This window comes from Chanodichthys erythropterus, chromosome 9 (assembly GCF_024489055.1).
Source record: "Chanodichthys erythropterus isolate Z2021 chromosome 9, ASM2448905v1, whole genome shotgun sequence".
Taxonomy (NCBI): Eukaryota; Metazoa; Chordata; class Actinopteri; order Cypriniformes; family Xenocyprididae; genus Chanodichthys; species Chanodichthys erythropterus.
The window spans coordinates 16,178,801-16,202,314 of NC_090229.1; the positions used below are offsets into that span (position 1 = coordinate 16,178,801).

The following is a 23,514-nucleotide window of genomic DNA, read 5'->3' on the forward strand; positions in this document are numbered from 1 at the left end:
AGCTTATCCTTTAACTTTTAGACATAAGCAGAGCTTTGCAGAGCTTAATAACAATCAAAGCTTTATTTACTTTCAGGTAATGGGCTTGCCTGTGTTTAGGAAAGTAATCTGGCTAGTTATCCATGAAAAAGAAGAGTAAATGAATAATATAAAGCATGTTATGTTAGTGACTGAGGTCTATTGTACATATAATATGTCTATATTTTGTATTCACATTCAATGTTTCCCTCTTAAAGAGTTTTGATTGTTTTTCCCCAAATTCAAAATTTGTAATGCATCACATATAAAATGTTAGAATAAAAATATTGATCAAATGATTTTTCATTCTTTATTTGCAAATCTGTCAGTTGATTAAAGAGTAATTTGAATACTCACAGATTCTCAGGACATCAACTGGAATGTCATCAAATCCTTAGTCTCTCACACTGTCTTGTGTGTGTCATTTAAAGAGCAGCGGGTCCATGAGGTAATTTAGGTAACCTTTGCTCACAGCCTGTCATAAAAGAAATCCCTAAACTGCTATCCTGGTTAATAAAAATAAACTTCTCTTGTTCCCTGAGTGAAGCAGACTTATTATTGTGAAGAACTAGTGTGTCATATTATTAAATAAATACATATTTCATTAAAAGCAGTAACATCTTTATATAAATAAGTTAAATCCCTGCAGAACTGGATACACTTTCAGTTATAATAGTTGTCTTTCCTTGATGTTAATACTTTATATTATTCACCTGCCAGTTTGCTCACTGTAGGGAGAGAAAACGGCCATGTATTTTACAGAAAATTAGTTCTTTCACCTGTTACCATACATTGTATGTGATTATGAACTCTGACTCTGGCATTACTGCCAACTTACATACCTACTGCATACTATATAATACAATATTTAATAATCACACTAGTATATTGCTTTGATTCACAAAAAAGCTGAGTATAATAATAAAAAAATAAAAAAAAACTCAAAATCACTCCCCTGCTCAATTCCTTGTTAGGTTTAAGTGTGCTTTGTCACCTTCATCCACTCCGGTGGGTGGCAGCACAAGCACTTAAGCCATATAGCGCTACTGTTCTACCGCAGGTTCAGAAGAAAATTGTAAACATCCTTCAAGAATCAAACATTCAGGAGAGACTGCGTCGTTTTATTAAATGTATGTTTATTTAATGTTTATTTGCGGATGACATACATTTTTTCATTTTTTTCAAATTATAGCACTGAATGTACTGCAGTAAGGTTTTTCGTAGAGGGCGCTTTTACATTTATTACTGAATACAAAACTCTACCACACGTAAACTGCAGCAGCCACTCATGATCACTGATATGTGAGACTGTCATCAGTTCATTAAAGGTGGTTGCATCTATTTTTGGCTATTTCACTATGGCCACTCTGACGAGGCAGGACCTTAATTTTGGCCAAGGTAAACTGCAGTTCATTTGTAAATTTACTTCACGGTACAGCTTTCAAATTTCGACTTTGTGAGTATTCTGATTATATTGGTCATTTACAGTTGTTGCTGACATTCTGTGTGAGTTTTTGGAAGTCGCCATTCACCTCATCCTCTATGTCAGAGAAGTTTATCCATCTGGTATCTTTCAGAAAAGGAAGAAGTACAACGTACCCGTGCAGGTAATGTTCTGAAGATTGATGATAGCTCTGTATTGCATTTGTAAGTCAAAGCTTTTTGAAAATCTTATAGCATGATTCAGCACAAGAGAGTACTGCTTTGGTTATTCAGCATGCAATAGGAAAAGAGAAATGGAGAAAAAAATGGTGTTGACGTCCTTGTATTTAAGAGCCCAAAAGTAGTGCTGAATGGAAGTGATGATTTGTCCACTTGTTTTTAATTTGACAGATGTCATGCCATCCTGAGTTAAATCAGTACATTCAAGACACGCTCCATTGTGTCAAGCCACTGATTGAGAAGGTGAGTTTTTTTAATTTCATGATTTGATTAATGTACATATTTTAATGAAAAACAGGTTAATCAATATAATTTCAAACTATTCCATCTATACAAAACATAAGTGAGTGGAAAAGACAGGTTTGATGTTGTTTGTTCAGAATGAGGCTGAGAAGGTTGTAGTGGTGATCATGGATAAAGAGCACCATCCAGTGGAGAGATTTGTGTTTGAGATCTCACAGCCTCCACTGCTGTCCATCAGGTGAGTGACATTGGGTTTAGTATTTTTTTAAAACAAACATTGTGTATTCATATGTGTATGTTGGGTTTTTCTTTCTCAGCTCAGAGACTCTGCTGTCCCATGTGGAGCAGCTGCTGAGAGCAGTGATCCTAAAAATCAGTGTGTGTGATGCTGTTCTAGACAACAATCCTCCAGGTAGGTGCTCAGCCTTCGCTCAAAAACCAAGCTACCCATATAATGACCTTACACTTATTAAATACAGTTTTAATAGATTTACATTTAAATTGTGATTTTTCTCTCTCTCTGCAGGATGTACATTCACAGTGCTGGTACACACCAGGGAAGCTGCCGCAAGAAACATGGAGAAAGTTCAGGTCATCAAGGTGTGTTAAAACAGTTGTATGTTTTCAACTCTTCAGGTGTTTCTTTTTTTTTTTTTTTTTTTGCTCACATTGTTGACTGAATATCTAAGTGAACCTTGTCAGAGGGCCAAAAACAAAACCTTATATTTCTCAAAAAGACGCTCTACATGGAAGCTTGTTTCTGTCATGGAATAAAAATAAAAATAGTGACTTTTATCTCACAATTCAAATTGACTTTTCAGAATTGTGAGATATAAACTGTACAGAAGAGGATTAGGGTCAAGTAATAATAAAAAAATAAAACCATTTTGAGAGTAAAGTCAGTTAAGCAAGATTAAACTCGTTAAATTTTGAGGGAAAAAAAGTCTAAATTAAATGTCAAGAATAAACTCATTAAATTTTGAGAATAAAGTTGTTTTGTTTCAAGAAAAAACTTGTTAAATTTCGAGAAAACATAGATAATAAAATGTTGAGAATAAACATGCCTTTGAACAGTGTCATGTTCATTGCATACTGATAGAGGACATGACAGAGTTGGATCACTTAGTCAAAAAGCTTAACATGGCTTAATGCATTAACAGTGATATTAAAAGTTCAACTTCTGTACACACCTTATTAATAAACCATACTAAGTGCAGATGAGCACATATGAAGGTAATGCGTTTAAATACACATTAAGCATTTTCCTCCATAACGTGCCTTATAAAGAAAACTGATAGCGTAGCTTAATGTACAAACTAAGACAGTGGAATTAAAAGATCAAATTCAGTACACAGCTTATTAATAAACCATATTATATACAGATAAGCGTAATGACTTCACCCTATAGGCTGGAAGAGTGTGTATAGACATTTTTCAATAGCCTATTTTTCTTTTTTTGTGTATCCTATAAAGCCTGTGCCTATGTAGAGATATAGATCGTCCTTTTTTGTTTCTGTCTGCACATTTACAGTAAAACACATCAACGGCACTTTTTTTTTTTAAGTGAACTTTTTGTCTGTATGGTGATTAGATTCACTTTTTTTCACACGCCTTGAGCTTGAGAATGCATTGCGTCTGGTGTGCATTTGCTTCATCCATAGCGCTCACACAGAGAGTGCACAAATTTCTTGCGCTTGAATGGACAAATACAAATAGTTATAATTAGCTAAAGCTGATAGTATCTCTGTTACTAAAAGAAAGCCTAAAATATAGCTTGACTAAGTGATCCAACTCTGTCATGTCCTCTATCAGTATGCAATGAACATGACACTGTTCGAATGTGTTTATTCTTGACATTTTATTATGGACTTTTTTTTTTCTCAAAATGACTTTATTCTCAACATTTAAAGCTGCAGTCTGGAAGTTTTGCCTCTTTGTTGCCATCTCTGTTTAAAAATTGCAATTATCGTTACGTGCGTTGTGTCTTGGATGTATGACCAAAATAAGAATTTTCACCGGAAAATGTCATCTGAACAAGTAACATGTCTGCCACTTTTGTTCGGATGAACTGAGGAAAAAAGCATTAGGCTTACAATAAATCACACTACCATGGTGATTAAATCTAACAATCGCTTAGCTCAGATCATGCCAGACCATGCAAATGATTATTACCGTTATACTTTGTTGTTAATGTTAAATTGTTAATGTTAACAACATCAGCATTGCGTGACTATGTATTTAGTGTGTAATAGCGTTACCTATAGATTTCAATTTCTGTAGCCACTCCGCAGTCTGAATTCTTTTGCTTTTGACTACGGGTGAATCTCCAGTCGTCACTAATGATTGTCATTTGGATCGTTCTGGATTACAATCTGCCATCAAAATGATGAATTTTATTATTCCAGCTGCTGTGAGAAAATGCTACAAATGATCCGCCACCTGCAGCATCCTCACATGCCATATAGCTACTAGCTGGGACTCCTTCATGTAAACATAGGTGACAAAATGATGCAAAGACGAACATTCTTGTATTATCTGCTTTGTGTATATTTTACAGGATTTTCCATGGATTGTAGCAGATGAGCAGGAAGTTCACATGGAAGAGGCAAAACTCATTCCTCTAAAAACGATGACTTCTGATATTCTCAAGGTGAAACATTCACAACTACAGAGTCTGATTTTATTGCATCCACTGAAGCAAATGCTCTTGGATCATTCTGAAAGTGAAAGAGGAACAAATTAAATATTGAGACATTTTGACATTCATGCTAAATTTTGCACCCACATTGTTGTGCTGATAGTATTATTTGTAATGGGAAAAAATTAAAAGCATTTTCTCTAATGATGTTTTCTCACTTGCTGTAAACAGATGCAGCTCTATGTGGAAGAAAAAACACAGAAAACCTGATGTTGTGTTAGTGGAGCACATGAATGCAGCTGCAAGGGGTGTTAACTACAGGAAACAGGAAACAGTTTTTTTTTTTTTTCATGTTGATAACAGCCGTTGTAACATAAAAGGAAGTATATTGAGCTGAACTGTGTGTCTTAAGTAAGTAGAATTAATGTTTTATCAGTATATCTTTTTTTTTTTTTGCTCAAGATCTGTCTTTGTGCTGAAATTGTCCTGTGTTTTATTTTTTAATACAATTTTGTCATCTTTCACTGCTCCTCATACCTCTGTCATGGCTCCAGTTACATGTGTGGTTTGGAGCACGCTACATTCATACAGTACTAGAGCTGGGGTGTGTTTCCCATACAACAACATAACTCACTGCTACACTACCATAGTACGGTGCATCATTGAACAAATCAACTAGCTAGTCACGACTGTTTCCCGAACCTGTCGTTCAGCCATGTTGGTAAATAAGTGTCGCAGATGGTGGAGTAATAACTTCTTTAAATGAATCAGTTTGAGATCGAATTAATGCTAGATTGTTTTGCTATAAATTACAGACATGGCATCTGATGATTTAATTCTCTATTTTCTCAAATATTTTATTTCCAGATTCAATCTTAGGCTCGTTCTTACGTACCATGATGTTTACCATTTGACATTTCTATATAATCGAAATAAAAGATATACATTGTACTTGATGTCAGTTTGCTTATTTTTTTCAAGATAATGATTTATCAAGTCCACATGTCATGAAAACAAGAAACTATGCTTCTAACCACAGCTAGAGAGCTGTCGTTCCAACCACACAAGTTTGCGATTTTTGTTTGAAGGATAGTTTCGGGAAACACCAAATCGTTGAACTACTGTATATTAGTAACGACGGAACTTGCGATGTTAGTTGGCTAAAAATGCTTTTGGGAAATGCACCCCTGGACGATTAATTGAAAAGTATTCAAAACCAAAATAACGTAATTTTCCCATGTTGGTTATTTAGTTTTTTTTAATTCTGTTAATACTTTCCCCTTAAAAACATACTACTGCGTGTGTAGTCACATGACTCTGCCCGGTTCGCTCAGCGGCATGGAAGCAACACGGAGGCGAGCTCAAACGCGAGTCAACAGACACAGACAGTGCAAGCGGCGAGCCCTGAAGTGAGATCACTTTCTCATTTGCGTCTTTACTAAACTTTGTCAATTGTATACGTTTTAAGGCTTTCCAGTTTGGACATTCAAGTGATTTTAGATCATCAGATGTGTATTATTATATTGAGCTACTGCACTGATGTAATGTGGCACACGAACACTTATACAGACAGTAGCTACACATCACGTTAAGGTTGTGCGCACGAGGAGCGCAGAAACTCAATGTCAACGCTGTCCTATGACTACTTACAACCCACAGCTTATATAATTTATACAGAGACGGTATGATTAATTCACACACACAATCGCTCTCATTAATGCATTCAAATAAAAGTACTGGAACTGTGCTAATTTATCTTTATCTGATTTACAACAAGCAGAAATCTGAAATGTTACGACCCATAGATAACAGCTCACTTTCAGCAGTTATTTTATGTCAGAGCACTCTTTCATTAGGAGAAAATATCCCACCTTTAATAGTCAACCATATTTACAGTACAGACCTTGTCAGTGAACTATGAGGGCAAAAAACAAAGCAAACAAAATAATCATTCATTAACCATAATCAAGGTAAAATGTTCAGTTAATCAAGATTTCGATTTTAGGTCATATCGTCCAGCCCTAATTCGTACTACAGGCCTTAGTGCTCAATTACAATGTATTTCTTAGATTCAGCATCAGATGTATTGCTGATGCTTATTGCTATTTTTACCACTCAGTAAAGCACATTCCATAAACATTGCAGTCCTACTGTAATTTTACTAGCGAGTAGCGATATGACACCAAAAATATAAAATTTATTCTCAAGAAGAACGCGCTAATCCTCAAGAAACTGTATGCAACGTTAATTACTGTCATGAAACTCTGAACGCCAGGCACTGACGTTACTGCCATTACACAATAGGCTGAGGCGCTTCACGTTATACAAGTTAGCCGTTACGCCTTCTTCAGTGTTACAACCCAGACCCTTTCATTTCCCCAATAATAAGACAATCTCTGATCTCATGCTTTTAAAGCTACCTTGCTATTGCTAACATCTCTGAAATTGCCTACCCTACCTTTAAGACTGCACTATTTTATTTGACAGGACACCTACTAGGTTTTATTTATATCTGGGGGTAAAAAAAAAGTAATATTTATGTACCAAAAAAAAAAAAAAAAAAAAAAGCTTAACCTGAAACACTACATTAGATAAGTGTGATGATAGTAAATTTTTCATTAAAATCTTCTCTTTTTTTTCTTCTTTCATGAATGCCTTTCATCGTTTTAACGTTTTATTGTCTTGAAGGCTTCAGCTTGTGTTATTCAAAGTCCTGTTAAAATGCTAGGTCTATTTGATCATAAAGCTTAAACTTTTTATATATAATACAAAAAACTAATTCATATAACTCATAATTTATCCAGTAGTTATGTTTTCTGAAGAGATCCAATTGACTTAGAATTAGAACAGAAAATACAACTTTTTGGATATAAATCATGACAAAGCAGTCTCAATAAAACTGAAATAAGGCTTTTCTTCTAAAAATCTGTGTTCAGTAAAGTCATACACACTTGGGATGACATAAAGGTAAGTAAATGTCGAGAGAATTTTATATTTGGGGTGAACTATTCATTTAACAGCTGTAGCCATTTCATGTTTGTTAGTGCTAAGTTAGTATGGAGAGTAGGTTAGGAAGCCACAGGCTGTTTGGGACCTCCCAACACCGTTTTGGAGTTCCCTCCTCTCACCCTAATTTGGCTATCTCCAGGCTGCAGGTGTATACTTCTCTGTGTAAAATCACAAACACAAAATGGAGTGGAATTAATTTCTTTATCACAACTCAAATTCATTTATCATTTATATTCATTATATATACATATATATATTCCTTGCCATGTTTTGTTTTTGATGTGCATAAAAAAAAAAACTTTTAAAAGTCAAAAAATACTTATTGAAACACATTTTTCAAATAAAGGCCTGGTTTCACAGACAGGGCTTAAAATGCCACAATTAGACTTTCGTTCAATTAGGACGTTTAAGCAGCTTTTAAAACACGCCTTTGAAAAATATTACTGTTGTGCATCTTGAGATAAAACCATGGCAGTGACATATTTCAAGAAATATCAGTACAAGTTCAAACATGCATTTTAGTCTGGGACTAATGCTGCCTTCATGTGCTATCAGAATTTTTGTAAATACGAGTTTCCTAGCTTAAAAAAAAAATGCATGTGAACGCCCTCCCATTTCGAAAGTTGAATGCGATGAGCATAGCTTTAGATAGTTTCGAAGAAAAATAATTCTACCAGTTTATATTGAATATAGCCTTCATAATTAATAACTTTGATTTGCTGTCGTAAAATATGTACATTGGAAAGATACACACATGGAACCAGTTTGGTAATTGCCTCCGGCCGATGCAAAATTGTCGTAACAGCGTTTTGGATAGCGGAGGGCTGGGACCTGCAGAAGGCTACATCAGTGTTGCCAACTTAGCGACTTTTCAGACCCCTTTTGCGACTTTTTTTCAAGAAAGCTCATTGTGACGAATATACTTGTTAACCTGATCTAGCTTCCGAGACCCTCCGGTACTGCTGTACGAGTGCAAGATTTTGCTTGCTTTCACCTCTCTCTGCGTCTGCTGTTCAGTGAGTGGCTGAGAAGATCAGTGCATTCAGTTGAGGCTGTGCGTTCTGTCAGAGAACAAATAAAATAGATACCATTGCTTCTAACCTGAGTGATCATTTTATGTGTACATATAACCAAAATCACAGCAAATATCTTTATATCATGTGTATGGTGATTTTGTCAGACAATGTCTCGATTATAAATCAGGATTTAGCGCTGGTTTAACAAGACAAGGACAAGGACCTGATTAAAATTATTATTATTATTTTTAAACGCGAGAATGATTTTATTACATTCAGTGTAAGTGGCGATCAATAGTGGATGATAATAGGCTGTATAATGTACTGATGATAACAAGGTTGCACAATCTCGAGGAGAAATGGAAACACAAGTGAAGCACACACTAAAAGAAAGAACCTATTGCGGTAAAAATTCAAAATGTGGAGATTTTATAATTTGATACAGTTAAGCAATATCACATGACCATGCTGTTTACAGGATACCATCACAATTAAAAATGTGACACTGATTTCATATAACAGTTCAGTTAATAAATAGTTAATATATCACTTACATTTTAGAGGGAACATTTACTGTTTTTGTTCTATTTTAGCAGCGAAAATAGTTTCAAACAAAACTCACAGTAGAACCATAGCATAGCAACACTCACCCTGCATCCCAATGTGCATACTATTCACCCAAGACACTAAGGGCTGTTACCAATCAAATTAAATAATTTACAAATTTACAATAAAAAAATACAACTGCATTAAATAATGTTATGGAATTGTAAGAAATGTTGGAGGAAATTATACTTTTAAAAATTAAACTAAACCACCAGTAGGTGGCGTCAAGTAACCGTCTTAATAAGCGAGTCATTCGTTCAAAACAATTCATTCCAATGGCTGATTCTTTCAAGCAGGGACGTGCACAGACATTTTGGGGGGCAGGGGCTCAAGTGGAAAAAAGGGCACTTCTCATAATTATTTATTTAAAAAAAATAATTAACCCTTAAATATATTAAGACAACTCTGACTTCCCTTACACACACGCAATTGTTTTATACTCCACAGATTTCTACAAAATAATCAGTTCACAAAGAGACCTTGATCTTCTTTAGTATTCACTAGGTTTATCACAAGAGAACTATTTCCAAGTAGCTATATATTTAGAATAAATGACAGCACCAAGGAGAGCGACATAGTTTCACTAATAATTTGTTTATTTTGCACAAATCAATAAATTGTTTTAATTATTTTGGTTATTGGAATACTTCTTTCATGTAGTTGACAATTTTAAGATTTTGGTCTATTTTTGCTTTAATGTCTTCTTTTACTCTAATGGAAAGAACTTAACCCTAACCCTACACATTTAAACACATCAAGAGTTTTTTCCCCTGAAATGTTTTAATTACATTATATATTCTAACAAATGCTTGCAGAGGGCGCCAAAAGCGTGCTGATTTTTGTTGTTACATAGCACAGCACGATCAAATCCATGATTAAACCCAACCACCATAATTAAAAATATATTATTAGTTAAATTATAATATTCGGCCATTATATTTTTTTGATAGAAATGCTATAGCCACTGTAATTTCTTCAAGCAGAGAAGCAAACAAATTGCTGAATGACGTCATCTGTCGACATTAAGCAACATATATATATATATATATATATATATATATATATATATATATATATATATATATATATATATATATATATGGCATTAAAAATTCAAAAATTGGCATTAAAAAGCATTAAATTAGATTTGGTGAAACCTACAGAAACACTGTGTACCTTACTACTACTTGAGACTGACATTAAAATCGTCTTTGCAGGTTCTGTGATTTGCCCTTATTTATTCATTTAAGATTGGTGCACAAACGACAGCTCATGGAGGTCAAAAAACACATGAAGAAAAGTGTTAGGATAATACAACATCATCAATCACAGATATTCGCATTAAAGGGTTAGTTCACCCAAAAATTAAAATAATGTCATTAATTGCTCACACTCATGTCATTCTACACCTGTAAGACCTTTGTTCATCTTGGAACAAAAATTCATTTATTTTCAATATGCGTGGTATATGATGAAAAAATAAAACTGTAAAATGAATAAATAGGGCTAATTGGATTACAGAGCACTGTTGAATTTGCGCAAAAAAACTGTGTAATTTGCTCTGGACTTTTGTAGAGGTTGTCTGAGAAAACCACAGCCATGGCAGATTAGGATGATATTGTGCACTCATTTGGAATTGACCTATTATATTCTATGACATGGAATTCATCTAAATTTAAACAATCTCATGGATGTGGCTGTTGTGGTTTGTGATCATATGGGCACCAGCTGCTGCAGTAAATGTGATGTATTCAAACGACTTTGACATAGTCCTTTTATGTTTACCCATTTTAAATGCCTATTGCACATCGTGCACAGTTGCCCTGAAGCCACTGGGTTGGCGGGCCCACCGGGCTTGGGCCTGTCATCGCTGCTTGCAGCTATATCTTTATTTATTTTTATTTTTTTTAAATGTAGCTATTGCTCATTCTTAAGTTTAATTAATGCATTAAATAACGAGACCTTATATAGTGTTACCCGTTGTTCTTTATAATTCTTTTGCACTTTAATCTGTTTGAAACATTTTACTTTATAATTTGTGTACTGCATTATTGTATTTAAATGTTCAGAGTTTTTTTGTCATAAGAAAAAGAGTTCTTAAACCTGTTATTCTATGGCAACACTTTTTTTGCAGCTTATTTCAATATTGTGATAATACCGTATACCGATACAAGCTTAAGCAATTATCGCAACATGAAAATTTGATACCGTCACATGCCTACACTGGATAGATGTTTGGGTCTGGCACAATTTGTCTCTTTTTTTTTTTTTTTTTTTTGAAAGCCAACTAACAGAAATTTCTTTTTCAGCTCATCGAGACAAAATGATCACCTTTGGACCATTGATGATTTTATTAGTTCCCTGATATGTGTATATACTATAATCTCTCAATACTCCTTTTCATGAGAGTAGTACTTTGTATGGCAGCATGTAATAATGCAGAATATGAAATTAATGGAGAGTGTTGCCCAATGTGTGATTCAGGTAAGTCCAACTGTTCTTCATCTTATAACCACAACAGATGCAGATGAAGTCAGAAGCTTAAAGGGGTCATATGATTTATCCGGCTTTAAACTGTCTTTTAAACAATCTTTTACATTTCAACTGATAATGGCCAAACGCTCTTTTTCAGTGTGCTATGTAAAGCAGCAGGTGCAGTCCCAGTAATAGTAACTATTTTCATTTCTCCTCTCATGACTGGGCAGGCCAGGTTGTTGAAATACAGTGTGAAATCCATTTATATCTATTTATACCCAGTTTTTTCACAATGTCATCAGACATTTGATATTTCATTATATGACCCCTTTATGTCAATAAGTTGTATAATATTTTAGTTAGGTTGACCTAATCTAGGTAACTGATTCCCAAACATGTTCCAGACATTTTTTCTCCCTAATCAAAAACACCTGATTCTAAGCTCCATCAGCTTAAGTATTCTAAGACCAGTTTCAGATAAGGGACATGTCTCCAGGAACATGGTTGGGAAAGTTAATATAAGAGTTTAATCTATATCACTATAGACCTGATCTATTGTGAAAATTTGAATGTGTTTTGGGTGTGTTGTTAGCCATCATTGCATTATGTAGCATAAAACATGACTTCAGTCTAGGGCTGGGTTTCAATACAGATTTTCCATTCAGTTCAATTCTGATTTAAAGGGTTAGTTTACCCAAAAATGAAAACACTGTCATTAATTACTCACCGTCATGTCGTTTCAAACCCGTAAGACCTTTGTCCATCTTCGGAACACAAATTAAGAATTTTTTCATAAAATCCGATGGCTCAGTGAGGCCTGCATTGCCAGCAAGACAATTAACACTTTCAATGCCCAGAAAGCTACTAAAAACATGTAAAACAGTTCATGTGACTACAGCAGTTCAAACTTAATGTTATGAAGTGAGGAGAATACTTTTTGTGCTCCAAAAAAAACCCAAAATAACGACTTTATGACAATATCTAGTGATGGGTGATTTCAAAACACTGCTTCATGAAGCTTTACAAATCTTTTGTTCACCACTGGGGGGCGTGACTTTGGCAGTTTGATACACGCTCTGAACCACTGAATTGAAACAAAAGATTTGTAAAGCACGAAGCTTCATGAGGGAGTGTTTAGAAATCGACCATCACTTGTCATAAAGTCGTTATTTTGTTCTTTTGGTGCACAAAAATTTTTCTTGTCGCTTCATAACTTTAAGGTTGAACCACTGTAGTCACATGAACTGTTTTAAATATGTCTTTAGTAGCTTTCTGGGCATTGAAAGTGTTAATTGTCTTGCTGGCTATGCAGGCCTCACTGAGCCATCGGATTTGATCAAAAATATCTTAATTTGTGTTCCGATGATGAACGAAGGTCTTACGGGTGTGGAACAGCAGACAGAATTTTCATTTTTGGGTGAACTAACCCTTTAAGAACACTCACAACTCTATTAAGTTGACCAGCAGAACACAGTGACATCTACAGGACAAGCAGAGCTGTATAAATACATTTTCATGCAGTTGCAGAAAATAAGCATAAAGTAAAAAAAAAAATAAAAAAATCAGGCAAGAATCAATATTGTTCAAAACCAGATCCAGATTAATTGGGAAAATGTATTTGGTAACACTTTACAATAACAGTACATGAATAACCATGAACTAATACCTGAGTTAATAGTTACTTCAACATGAACTCAAGATTAGTTAAGATATGAACTAATGAAGAGTGATCCTTAACTACGACAGGAGTCATAGGGATTCATGCATGAAAACAGAAGCCTTAACTACGTGTTAATGCATGTTTGATAATTAATGCGTTAATTAACATTTAGGGTAAACTAAATCAAACAGTCTCTATAAGAAGGAATAATACATATTTGGACTTTGAAATAAATTTAAGCAATTTATAATTGTCAGAATTTAAACTACTGACATCAGCAGCTTCATTATAAACATTACTGAAAGGCACAGGATTAGTTTGTAATTATTTTCACTGACGCTCCTTATCAAACATATAAAATACTAAATACACTAATAATTTATCTTAAAAGGTCTTAATCTGTTTTGTGATATTCTTTCCTATCAAACTAAACTACTGTGACTTACATCAGTTCCTGAGGAATCGGTTCCCAAAAAAATAACCAAACAGGAAACATAAACTAAGGTCAGGGAGCATTTGCTGGGATCAGATTCAGAAGTTCACTCTCCATCCAGACGCAGGCCGTGATCATACTGTACCTCCATTCTCTGACTTTTTGAAAAGTCACACAACATCACTTAATTGGGCTGAATACTTATATAGTTGTGTTAGTACAAGTGTATTTGATAGTAAGTTAATGATAATCATGAGCTGAATTTGGTAAGTAGTTAACAGTGAATTAATTATGATTGTGCCCCCTCAAGTAAAGTCATGACATAAGTATTCATTAACAAACCATTAGTTGATGTTAGTATATGGTTAGTTAATAATGAGTTAATTATGATTGTGCCCCCTCAAGTAAAGTCATGACATAAGTATACATTAACAAACCATTAGTTGATGTTAGTATATGGTTAGTTAATAATTAATTAATTATGATTGTGCCCCCTCAAGTAAAGTCATGACATGATGCACATATCACACATCATTAACTAATATATGAATAAAGTGCCATCCTTATTCCTTTACACCCCGGTACAAAAAAACTAAAATAAAAAGTATTTGTATTTTATTTTTATTTATATAATTAAACAAATATGGACTTGAAAGCAAGCCATAAAAATACCTGTAAAGACACACATAAGGCACATTTACATGTAAAATAGCGCGCGTCCACAAGCTAATGTTAATCAAAGCATTTACATTTAAACGACAAAAATACAATACAAATACAGTTAATAACTGCACATAACCTCCTGAAAACCCCAATAAAACATACATGTAAATATGTCTTTAATTATTAATTCGGCTTACCAAAGCAGTCAACATTTATTAGTTTAAAACGCCAGCAACACAACAAACGCGCCAAGAGAACACCTAGCGTGCACCACACTACATACTTTAGTTCCGGGAATAAACTAGGCCTATGACTATTTAGCTATGACTAAATGTAAATTAACTATAAAAATCCGAAAACAGTTTAGATCAAATTAAATTTATTAGTGGTAGTTAGTCTATTTTCCACATTTGATTACACAGATCTATGTAATTAATGGCTATATAATCATGTGCCATTGCAATTATTTGTCACAAAGCTGCAGATGGCAGATTATGATATTACAGTGTAAATTATGACAGTATTAAATCGCGTTTAATTCAAATTCAGAGTACTTCTTGTTTACTCTTATGGAGGCTGATTTATTTAGTTTACCCCTAAATGTTAATTAATGCATTAATTATCAAACATGTATTAACGCGTAGTAAATGCTGCTGTTTTAATGCATGAATCCCTATGACTCCTGTCGTAGTTAAGGATCACTCTTCATTAGTTCATATCTTAACTAATCATGAGTTCATGTTGAAGTAACTATTAATTTAGGTATTAGTTCATGGTTATTCATGTACTGTTATTGTAAAGTGTTACCATGTATTTTTACCCAGTCATAGCACAATCAGATTATTTTATTTTTATTATTCCAAATTGTTCTTTGCACAATTAACAGACAGACTTATAATTAATACAGCATATACAAAAAAAATATATGTACAAGTTGTTATTTGCAAGTCGTAATTATTTTATTCATTCTTTTCTAGGAAAGAAAGTTCATAAGCATTGTGATGACAATACAAGCACTACATGTGAGTCGTGCCTTGTGATGACCTACACTGACACTCCCAATGGATTGACCAAATGTCTGCCATGTTTAATCTGTGATGCAAGTAAGTAGAAATTACTTTAATCTTGTTTCTCCCCTTCTTTCAAATTATCTTTTTTTCTAGATGACTTGTCATTGGCAGGTTTTCTACAACTGACTTTTTCCTTTCTTGTCAAAGGTAATGGGCTGAGAGTAAAGCAGGAATGTACATTGATATCAAATACAGCTTGTGAGCCTCTGCCAGGTTATCACTGTATAGACCTGCACTCAAACTGTCCAAAGGCCAAGAAACATTCAACCTGCTCACCCGGACAATACGTCAACCAAACTGGTCAGTCTGTTATCATTGAAATAGCTATTATACATCCACACAAACTGATAGCCTGAGATGACATCTGAGAACAATAACTCTGCTTGCATTTATATTAAATAACTGTACATTTGGAAATTTGCATATTGTTCCAAATCAGCTTTTACAACTTTTCATTGCACATGGAAAAGAGAATCTGTTTACTGTGGATGTGGTTTTACCACATATCCTCATGACAAACATATTGTTTGCTTTTGACTCTGCCAGCACCTGACAAAAACCATTTGAAAAGAATCTATTGAATTTTGATTAAGTAGATTATTAGTTATGTGTTGATTCATTTTGTGTGTCAGATGCTATACTGAATAATGTCACTAGCTAATGTGAGACCTATCACTAGATTTATTGCTCCTGGAGTTCAAATTTAAAGGGTTAGTTCACCCAAAAATGAAATTTCTGTCATTATGTACTCACCCTCATGTCATTCCAAACCCATAAGACCTTTGAGTTTGTTCATCTTTGGAACATAAACTAAGACCTTTTATCCCCCATTGAAAGCAACTTAATTACCATAATTCAAGGTCCAGTAGTAAAGACATCAATAAAATAGCCAACGTGTCTACAGTGGTTCAACCTTAATGTTATGAAGTGACGAGAATAATTTTTGTATGAAAAAACAAAACAAAAATAAAGACTTTATTCAACAAATTCATCTCTCCCCTGTCTTTCTGCTATGCTGTTTATGTTCAGAGCTTCCAGGTTCTACGTCAGAACACGCCTCAGTATTGGCCGACGCTGTTCACGTGAGATTCTCGTCACTTCATAACATTAAAGTTGAATCACTGTAGTCATGCTTACTATTTTATTGATGTCTTCACTACTTTTCTTGACCTTAAATTATGCTAATTATGTTGCTTTCTATGAAAGCACACCTCTTGTATTTCATCAAAAATATCTTAATTTGTGTTCTGAAGATGAATGAAGGTCTTACAGGTGTGGAACGACATAAGGGTGAGTAATTAATGACAGCAATTTCATTTTTTGGTGAACTAACCCTTTAAGTACTTATATTATTGCATGTGTTTTTACAGGAACAGAATTTAGTGATACAGTGTGTGATGACTGTCCTGCTGGTTCATATTCAAATGGTACAATCTGCAAATTGCATACAAAGTAAGTATCATCATTTTACAACACTGACTTAAATGTGTACATTTATTTATTTATTTTATTTGCTTCATTAGATTTTGTGGTTGAATCAAGCTCTTTTATCACAAGAGAAATATAGTTCAATTTGAGCACCTCTCTCTAACAGGTGTGAATCTCTTCACAAAATAACAGTCAAGGCAGGAACAGAGACGTCTGATACTGTGTGCAGTGATGAAAAATTTCTTTTACTGATTGTAATGTCTGTGATTGGAGTGTGTATGGCATTAACTGTCATTGTTGTTGTTCTTATTAAAAAGAAAAAAGAAAAGCAATATCAAGTAACTCCTCCCTAAGATTTACAAGGTCTGTATTACTACGGTTTGCATTTCTGAGCATTGATCATTCTGTTTGTCTGCCTGTTATTGACCCAGTCTGTTCCCCTACTGATGGCGAGATGAAGCCTCATGAAGCATTGAAGCTTTTCAGCCAAGTGGTTCACAAAAGGGTTCATTTCTCAAGGCTTCATTTACAAGCAGAGACATTACAAAACAAGCAGATACATTCCAGTCAGCCAGAAGCGAGGCTTCGAACGTCATCAATGACGTCATTGATCTAAAGCGATACAAGCCTCGATACACGCTTCACTGAAAGCTTCCAGGATTTCTCGACACACGCTCTGAAGCCTCGCCACAGAACGTAACATCACTATGTTCCCCGTCTATGATTCTCGGCTGCCTGCCTTTGGACTGTTTATTGTTTACTGGACTTATGATTGCCCTGATTCATTGCCTGTATTACAACTATGATTATGTCTTATCCCTGCCATACCTGTTTGCCCCTGTTTGACCACGAGACTTGTTAATGAAAGCCTGCAGATGGATCCCATGTCGTGTCTCGTCTCGTTACCATCTGTCACGATCACGTCTGTTCCTGTCACATCCCTACATTTCCCATGATCCTCCATTGCTTATCACCTGCACTCACTTCACAATCACTCCACACTAATCACCACACCCAGCTGCCACACATTACTTAGACTATAAAAGACTCATACACACACCACCTCACCGCGAGGTCTTGTTTTCCCTGTGATACATTTCCAAGCATTTATATCTTGTCTGTTTCCCGTCTACGATCCTGTGCCGCCTATCATGACCTTTGCTTTCTATACTGACCTGTGATTGATATCTGCCAGCCCTGACCCTCTGCTTGTTCCTGACTACGATTCTGCCTGTTCCTTGCTGTACCTGTTTGCTGTTATCTGACCCCTGCGTGTACGACCACGCTCACCTTTTAATAAAGCTGCATTTGGATCTTACTCTGAGTCCCGCCTTCGTTACACCATCACTTATGATAATTGTCAGTCATGATTATTTGCATGTACTGATGTGGCCTGCTCTATGCAAACTGTACATGTTGTTTAAAACTGCTTCTTAGCCTACAAAAAATATAATTTGTATTAAACAATGCTACAGATGTTTTTTTTATATACATTTTTATATATATACATTCATTGATACATATATATGTATCAATGAATGTATTTATTGGATCAGTTTGTTAATTTTACATTAGTGTTTTCCCTTCACCATGTGTTGTAGCTCATTTTATAACTTCCAGCAGCAAACCCTTGAGAATTAAGACTTTCCCAAAACAAACCATACCCGATCATATGACATACGTCTGTGAAAGCAGAGCATGAGTTTGCGACCAAAACCAATCCAGTTCACTGTTATCTCCTCTTCACTCTAAATGAAAGTATGAGCTCCATGAACATACACAGAAAGCTCATAAGAACAAAGTTCACAAGCTGCTCAAAAGGCTCATTTCCATAACAAATGCGGCCCAACAACTAACTAATTAGTACAAATTCTAAAAATTGTTTAATGAAGCAATACTTGATAGTAATCTTATTACCTTGAGATTGTGTTGTTCACCTGTCCCTTATTTTGTTTATTAGTAATACCTCAGGAGATAATTTGTGATTACATTTAAAATAATCAGTATGAAGTATCTTTACAGGAATTCTGATATTCTAATAATGTGGTGTCTGTAAAAAGTACTTAGTACTAGTACTTGTTTATCATTACTTGTTATAGTTAATATAGTCTGCCTGTTTCTTCCTGTCCTTAATTGTGCACAATTTGTAATAGACAGAGTCAAACCTAGTAGACCAGGGGCCAGTTCCATAAACATAACTATTATGTTAAGACTAACTAATAGACTATAACCAACTAGCAGTTAGTCAAGGGGCAGTTTAGTCTTACTTTTCGGTATCAAATTAGACTATACATTTTCACTGACTTAGAGTTATGAACTAACTGGCCTCTGGTTGTTACCGCTAGAGGGGGCTATATGTTTATGCAGTACAGGGATTCCCAAAGTGTGGTACGCGAGCTGCCACCAGGGGGTGCGCGAGAGGAAAAATGTAATGGCGGTCTGTTTTTTTTAAGTAAGATTTTTCCATACAAAAAAAAAAAAAAAAAACATGAACAGTAAACATTTCCTTTGTAATCGCTTTTATTTTAAATAAAAAACTACAATTCATGGGCGTCGGAACCATTGTATGTGGGTGGGACAAGACCCACCCACTTCTTAAGACAAATGATATTGGACCCACTCACTTTTACCGTTTCTAAAGTATCACCATACTTTGTACAAAACGGACTTGCTTCGAGTGGGGGTTCAATCTTCAACTGGCTGGCGGTAGCAGCCACTGGCAGGTCTTGATTCTGGCAGATCTGTCAGCGGTTGATGGCAGAGTGTAACGCGTTCCCTATTTCTATCGCTGCATGGAAATACATAATTTTATTATTATCAATATAATCTTATGACTCTATTCTTTTGTATGGTTGACGTTTTAGATGGGTTTATCTCAATTAAAGCAGTCAAATGATCGTGATCTCAACTGGCGGAAAATGACGCTTAGCCCAACCAGCCACTGCTGAGACGCGAGTATAACGCGTTCTCTAATAACTCTCGCTGCATGAAAATACAGAATTGTATTATTATTAATATAATATTACGACTCTATTCTTTTGTATGGTTGACGTTTTAGATGGGTTTATCTCAATTAAAGAAGTCAAATAACCGTGATCTCAACTGGCGGAAAATGACGCTTAGCCCAGCCTGCCACTGCTGAGACGCGAATATAACGCGTTGTCTAATAACTCACGCTGCAAGAAAATACATAATTTTATTATTATTAATATAATATTATGACTCTATTCTTTTGTATGGTTGACGTTTTAGATGGGTTTATCTCAATTAAAGCAGTCAAATGACCGTGATCTCAACTGGCGGAAAATGACGCTTAGCCCAGCCTGCCACTGCTGAGACGCGAGTATAACGCGTTCTGTATTACTTTTGCTGCATGGAAATACATCAATTTTATTATTATTAATATAATATTATGACTCTATTCTTTTATATGATTCACGTTTTAGGTGGGTTTATCTCAATTAAAGCAGTCAAATGACCGTAATCTCAACTGGCGGAAAATGACGCTTAGCCCAGCCAGCCACTGCTGAGACACGAATAGCCTATAACGCGTTCTTTGTTACTTTTGCTGCATGGAAATACAGAATTTTATTATTATTAATATAATATTATGACTCTATTCTTTTGTATGATTCGCGTTTTAGGTGGGTTTATCTCAATTAAAGCAGTCAAATGACCGTGATCTCAACTGGCGGAAAATGACGCTTAGCCCAGCCAGCCACTGCTGAGACGCGAGTATAACGCGTTCTATAATAACTCTCGCTGCAAGAAAATACATAATTTTATTATTATTAATATAGTATTATGACTCTATTATATGATTCACGTTTTAGGTGGGTTTCTCTTTATGCCGTGACGCTCAACCAGCCGCTCCCTCTCTCTTTAAGGATTTTTTTCGCAGCTCGTGTCTGTAATAGGCTACTACTACTAACAATAATAATATTAATTTTTTTAAAAAAAAGCTGCAAACTTAAACGAATTTGTGATTAATTCCTTAGGATGAGTCTTTCTTTTTTTTATCTTTAAGTGTCACGTCATTTTTTTTTAACTGAATAAAGATGTTTGTAATTTTGTGTGTTAAGTCTTAGATGTCAAACCTATAGACTTGTCAGACTTATAGTCAAAAATTCCAACTTCACAGAAGATGGTATAGACAACAGGACAATATGATATGATGGGTAGGCCTATCATAGTGTCACGGAGACGAACTCCGTGATTCCCTCCTCTGGCCATCGGAGGGAACCATCACCCGAATATTAGCACACACACTCACCCACACTACATTTCCCATAAGCCCGTACCTTGGACTGATTACACCTGCAGCTGAATCACATTACCCGGACTATAAAGGACTGCCATATCCACCTGTCAGACGCGAAGTCTTGTTTTGCCGTGGTGAACGATTCCGAGCGTTATTTCCTGTTTGATTACTTGTTGCTGTCTGCCTGTATACCCGTCTACGATCCATTGCCGCCTACCTCTGACGTCTGCCTGTTTTCCCGTTTCTGTGAGTGTTATCTGCCAGCCCTGACTTACTGCCTGTCTGACCACGATTCTGCCTGTTCCTTACATACCAGTTTGCTCCTGTCTGACTCTGCCTGTATTACTACGATTCTTCTAATAAAGCATGCAAATGGATCAATGCCCGAGTGATGATTCGTTACACATAGACAACTTTATGGTAGGCTAAAGCCAATTATTTTTAACTGACTACAAAGTACAAAAACCCAACCCCTGCGCTGTAGCCTATATATTGGGTCGTTGTATTGTTTTTTTCTCGTTGGGGTTCTTTTTTTTTTTTTGGTTAACCCTTTAATGCATGGTGTCCACTACAGTGATCAAGGGTGACTAGAGCATATTGAAAGGCTAATAATTTTCTTATGATCGGTGTTCCCAACCATGTACAAGCCCTAATCAACCACTAATTAACTAAATATTCATGAGCTAGATTTTACTAAGGTAAAATTTTAGTTCCGCCAGTTGAGATCACAGTCATTTGACTGCTTTAATTGAGATAACCCCACCTAAAACGTGAATCATACACAAGAATAGAGTCATAATATTATATTAATAATAATAAAATGATGTATTTTCTTGCAGCGAGAGTTATTAGAGAACGCGTTATACTCGCGTCTCAGCAGTGGCTGGCTGGGCTAAGCGTCATTTTCCGCCAGTTGAGATCACGATCATTTGACTGCTTTAATTGAGATAAATCCATCTAAAACGTGAATCATACAAAAGAATAAAGTCATGATGTTAGGCCTATATTAATAATAATACAATTATGTATTTACATGCAGCGACAGAGATATAGGGAACGTGTTACACTCTGCCAGCCACCAGAACCGCTGACAGACCAACACGTCGATAGGCTATGTGACGATGAGGGAGTGAGACCGTGTTGCAAAAACACCTGTGGATGTCAGGGAGCAGCAATAAAGCCTAATAAGCAACAATTAGGCAGCTTTAAAATGACTGTGATACTCAGCTCCTTCTAGACATTTACTGGTGTGGTTACAAACATGGTGAAATCAAGAGAATGGTCCAGGAAGACAAGAGAACAGGTGATTAGTCTTCACATGAAGGGCAATGGCTATAAGAAGACTGCAAAGATGTTAAACATACCAAGAGACACCATACACTGTAAAAAAAATCCCGTTGTTTCTACGGAAAAATACCGGCAGCTGTGGTTACCAGAACAATACTGTAAAAATGACATCTAACCGTAAACATACTTACGGAGTTACATGTGAATTTTACATTTTAAATCTGTTAAATTTACGGTAAAATAACGTATTTCATTAACTGATATAATGTTAATTTACCAACCTAATGAAGTACTAATATCTGTTTTGTATCTTTATACTACACTGACAGTCACCAAACACAGTGGTGATGAGAGTCACATGATGAATCAAAGTTCATCACAAGCAGCTTTTCCACAAGCTGAGGAAGACAATACTAATATATAGAAGGTGCACACAGTGTCATTCACACACACACTAAACACCATCATGGTAACATGCATGAAATTTTAAAAATGCAATAAACATTAATTTAACAACATTAGATGTAACATAAAACCCTAACGTACATAACTGATTAGAAAAAAATGAGTTATTTCAATGAAAATATATCAAATGTGAAGTGTCACGCAGGGAATTGTGGGAATGTCAATTTACGGTTTTTCACTGTAAATTTTACAATGAATTGTTATTTTTCACGTCCAAAAACTGTGAATTTAACGGTATTTTACCGTAAAATTACATTAAATGTACCGTTAGATCTATTACAGTTATTCACCGTATATAGTACGGAAACTTTCTGTAAACCAATCAACAGTTTTTCACCGCAGCATTTTTACAGTCTTTTACTGTTAAAATCACGGTCATTTTTTACAGTGTAGGAAGCATCATTCGCAAATTCAAGGCAAAGGGCACTGTTGAAACGCTACCTGGTCGTGGCAGAAAGAAGATGCTGAATTTGACTGCTGTGCGCTACCTGAAGCGTAGAGTGGAGAAAAGTCCCCGTGTGACTACTGAGGAACTGAGAAAAGATTTGTCAGATGTGGGTACTGAAGTTTCTGCTCAGAC

At 35.3% G+C, this 23,514-nt stretch overlaps 1 protein-coding gene across 5 annotated transcripts; it reads left to right on the top strand.

The window, feature by feature from the left end:
- The first annotated feature begins 1,101 nt into the window (after positions 1–1,101).
- LOC137027021 (mitotic spindle assembly checkpoint protein MAD2B) lies at positions 1,102–18,349 on the top strand. Of its 5 annotated transcripts, XM_067394754.1 has the most exons (10): positions 1,102–1,416; positions 1,507–1,625; positions 1,852–1,923; positions 2,061–2,161; positions 2,241–2,335; positions 2,450–2,523; positions 4,481–4,573; positions 4,793–5,970; positions 11,502–11,676; positions 15,401–15,526. In XM_067394754.1, exons 1-8 carry the CDS (start codon positions 1,377–1,379, stop codon positions 4,829–4,831), a joined length of 633 nt encoding a protein of 210 aa, XP_067250855.1. In that variant the 5' UTR covers positions 1,102–1,376; the 3' UTR covers positions 4,832–5,970; positions 11,502–11,676; positions 15,401–15,526. The 5 variants fall into 5 exon arrangements, with proteins under 5 accessions (XP_067250855.1, XP_067250856.1, XP_067250854.1 ...); XM_067394752.1 differs by lacking the exons at positions 1,102–1,416; positions 1,507–1,625; positions 1,852–1,923; ... (2 more) ...; positions 2,450–2,523; positions 4,481–4,573 and adding exons at positions 15,641–15,793; positions 16,523–16,575; positions 16,747–16,783; positions 16,864–16,945; positions 17,088–18,349 and having other exon boundaries at positions 4,935–4,972; positions 5,869–5,970; XM_067394755.1 differs by lacking the exons at positions 1,102–1,416; positions 1,507–1,625; positions 1,852–1,923; ... (2 more) ...; positions 2,450–2,523; positions 4,481–4,573 and adding exons at positions 15,641–15,793; positions 16,523–16,575; positions 16,747–16,783; positions 16,864–16,945; positions 17,353–18,345 and having other exon boundaries at positions 4,833–5,970.
- The last annotated feature ends 5,165 nt before the right edge of the window (positions 18,350–23,514 follow it).

What these genes read in the sequence shown, in the direction of transcription:
- LOC137027021 (XM_067394751.1), top strand. Translation starts at nt 11,559, where the DNA reads ATGTGTATATACTATAATCTCTCAATACTCCTTTTCATGAGAGTAGTA. An exon ending in ATGTTTAATCTGTGATGCAA is followed by an intron (nt 15,527 to 15,640) that starts GTAAGTAGAAAT and finishes TTCTTGTCAAAG; the next exon opens with GTAATGGGCTGAGAGTAAAG. An exon ending in ACAATACGTCAACCAAACTG is followed by an intron (nt 15,794 to 16,522) that starts GTCAGTCTGTTA and finishes GTTTATGTTCAG; the next exon opens with AGCTTCCAGGTTCTACGTCA.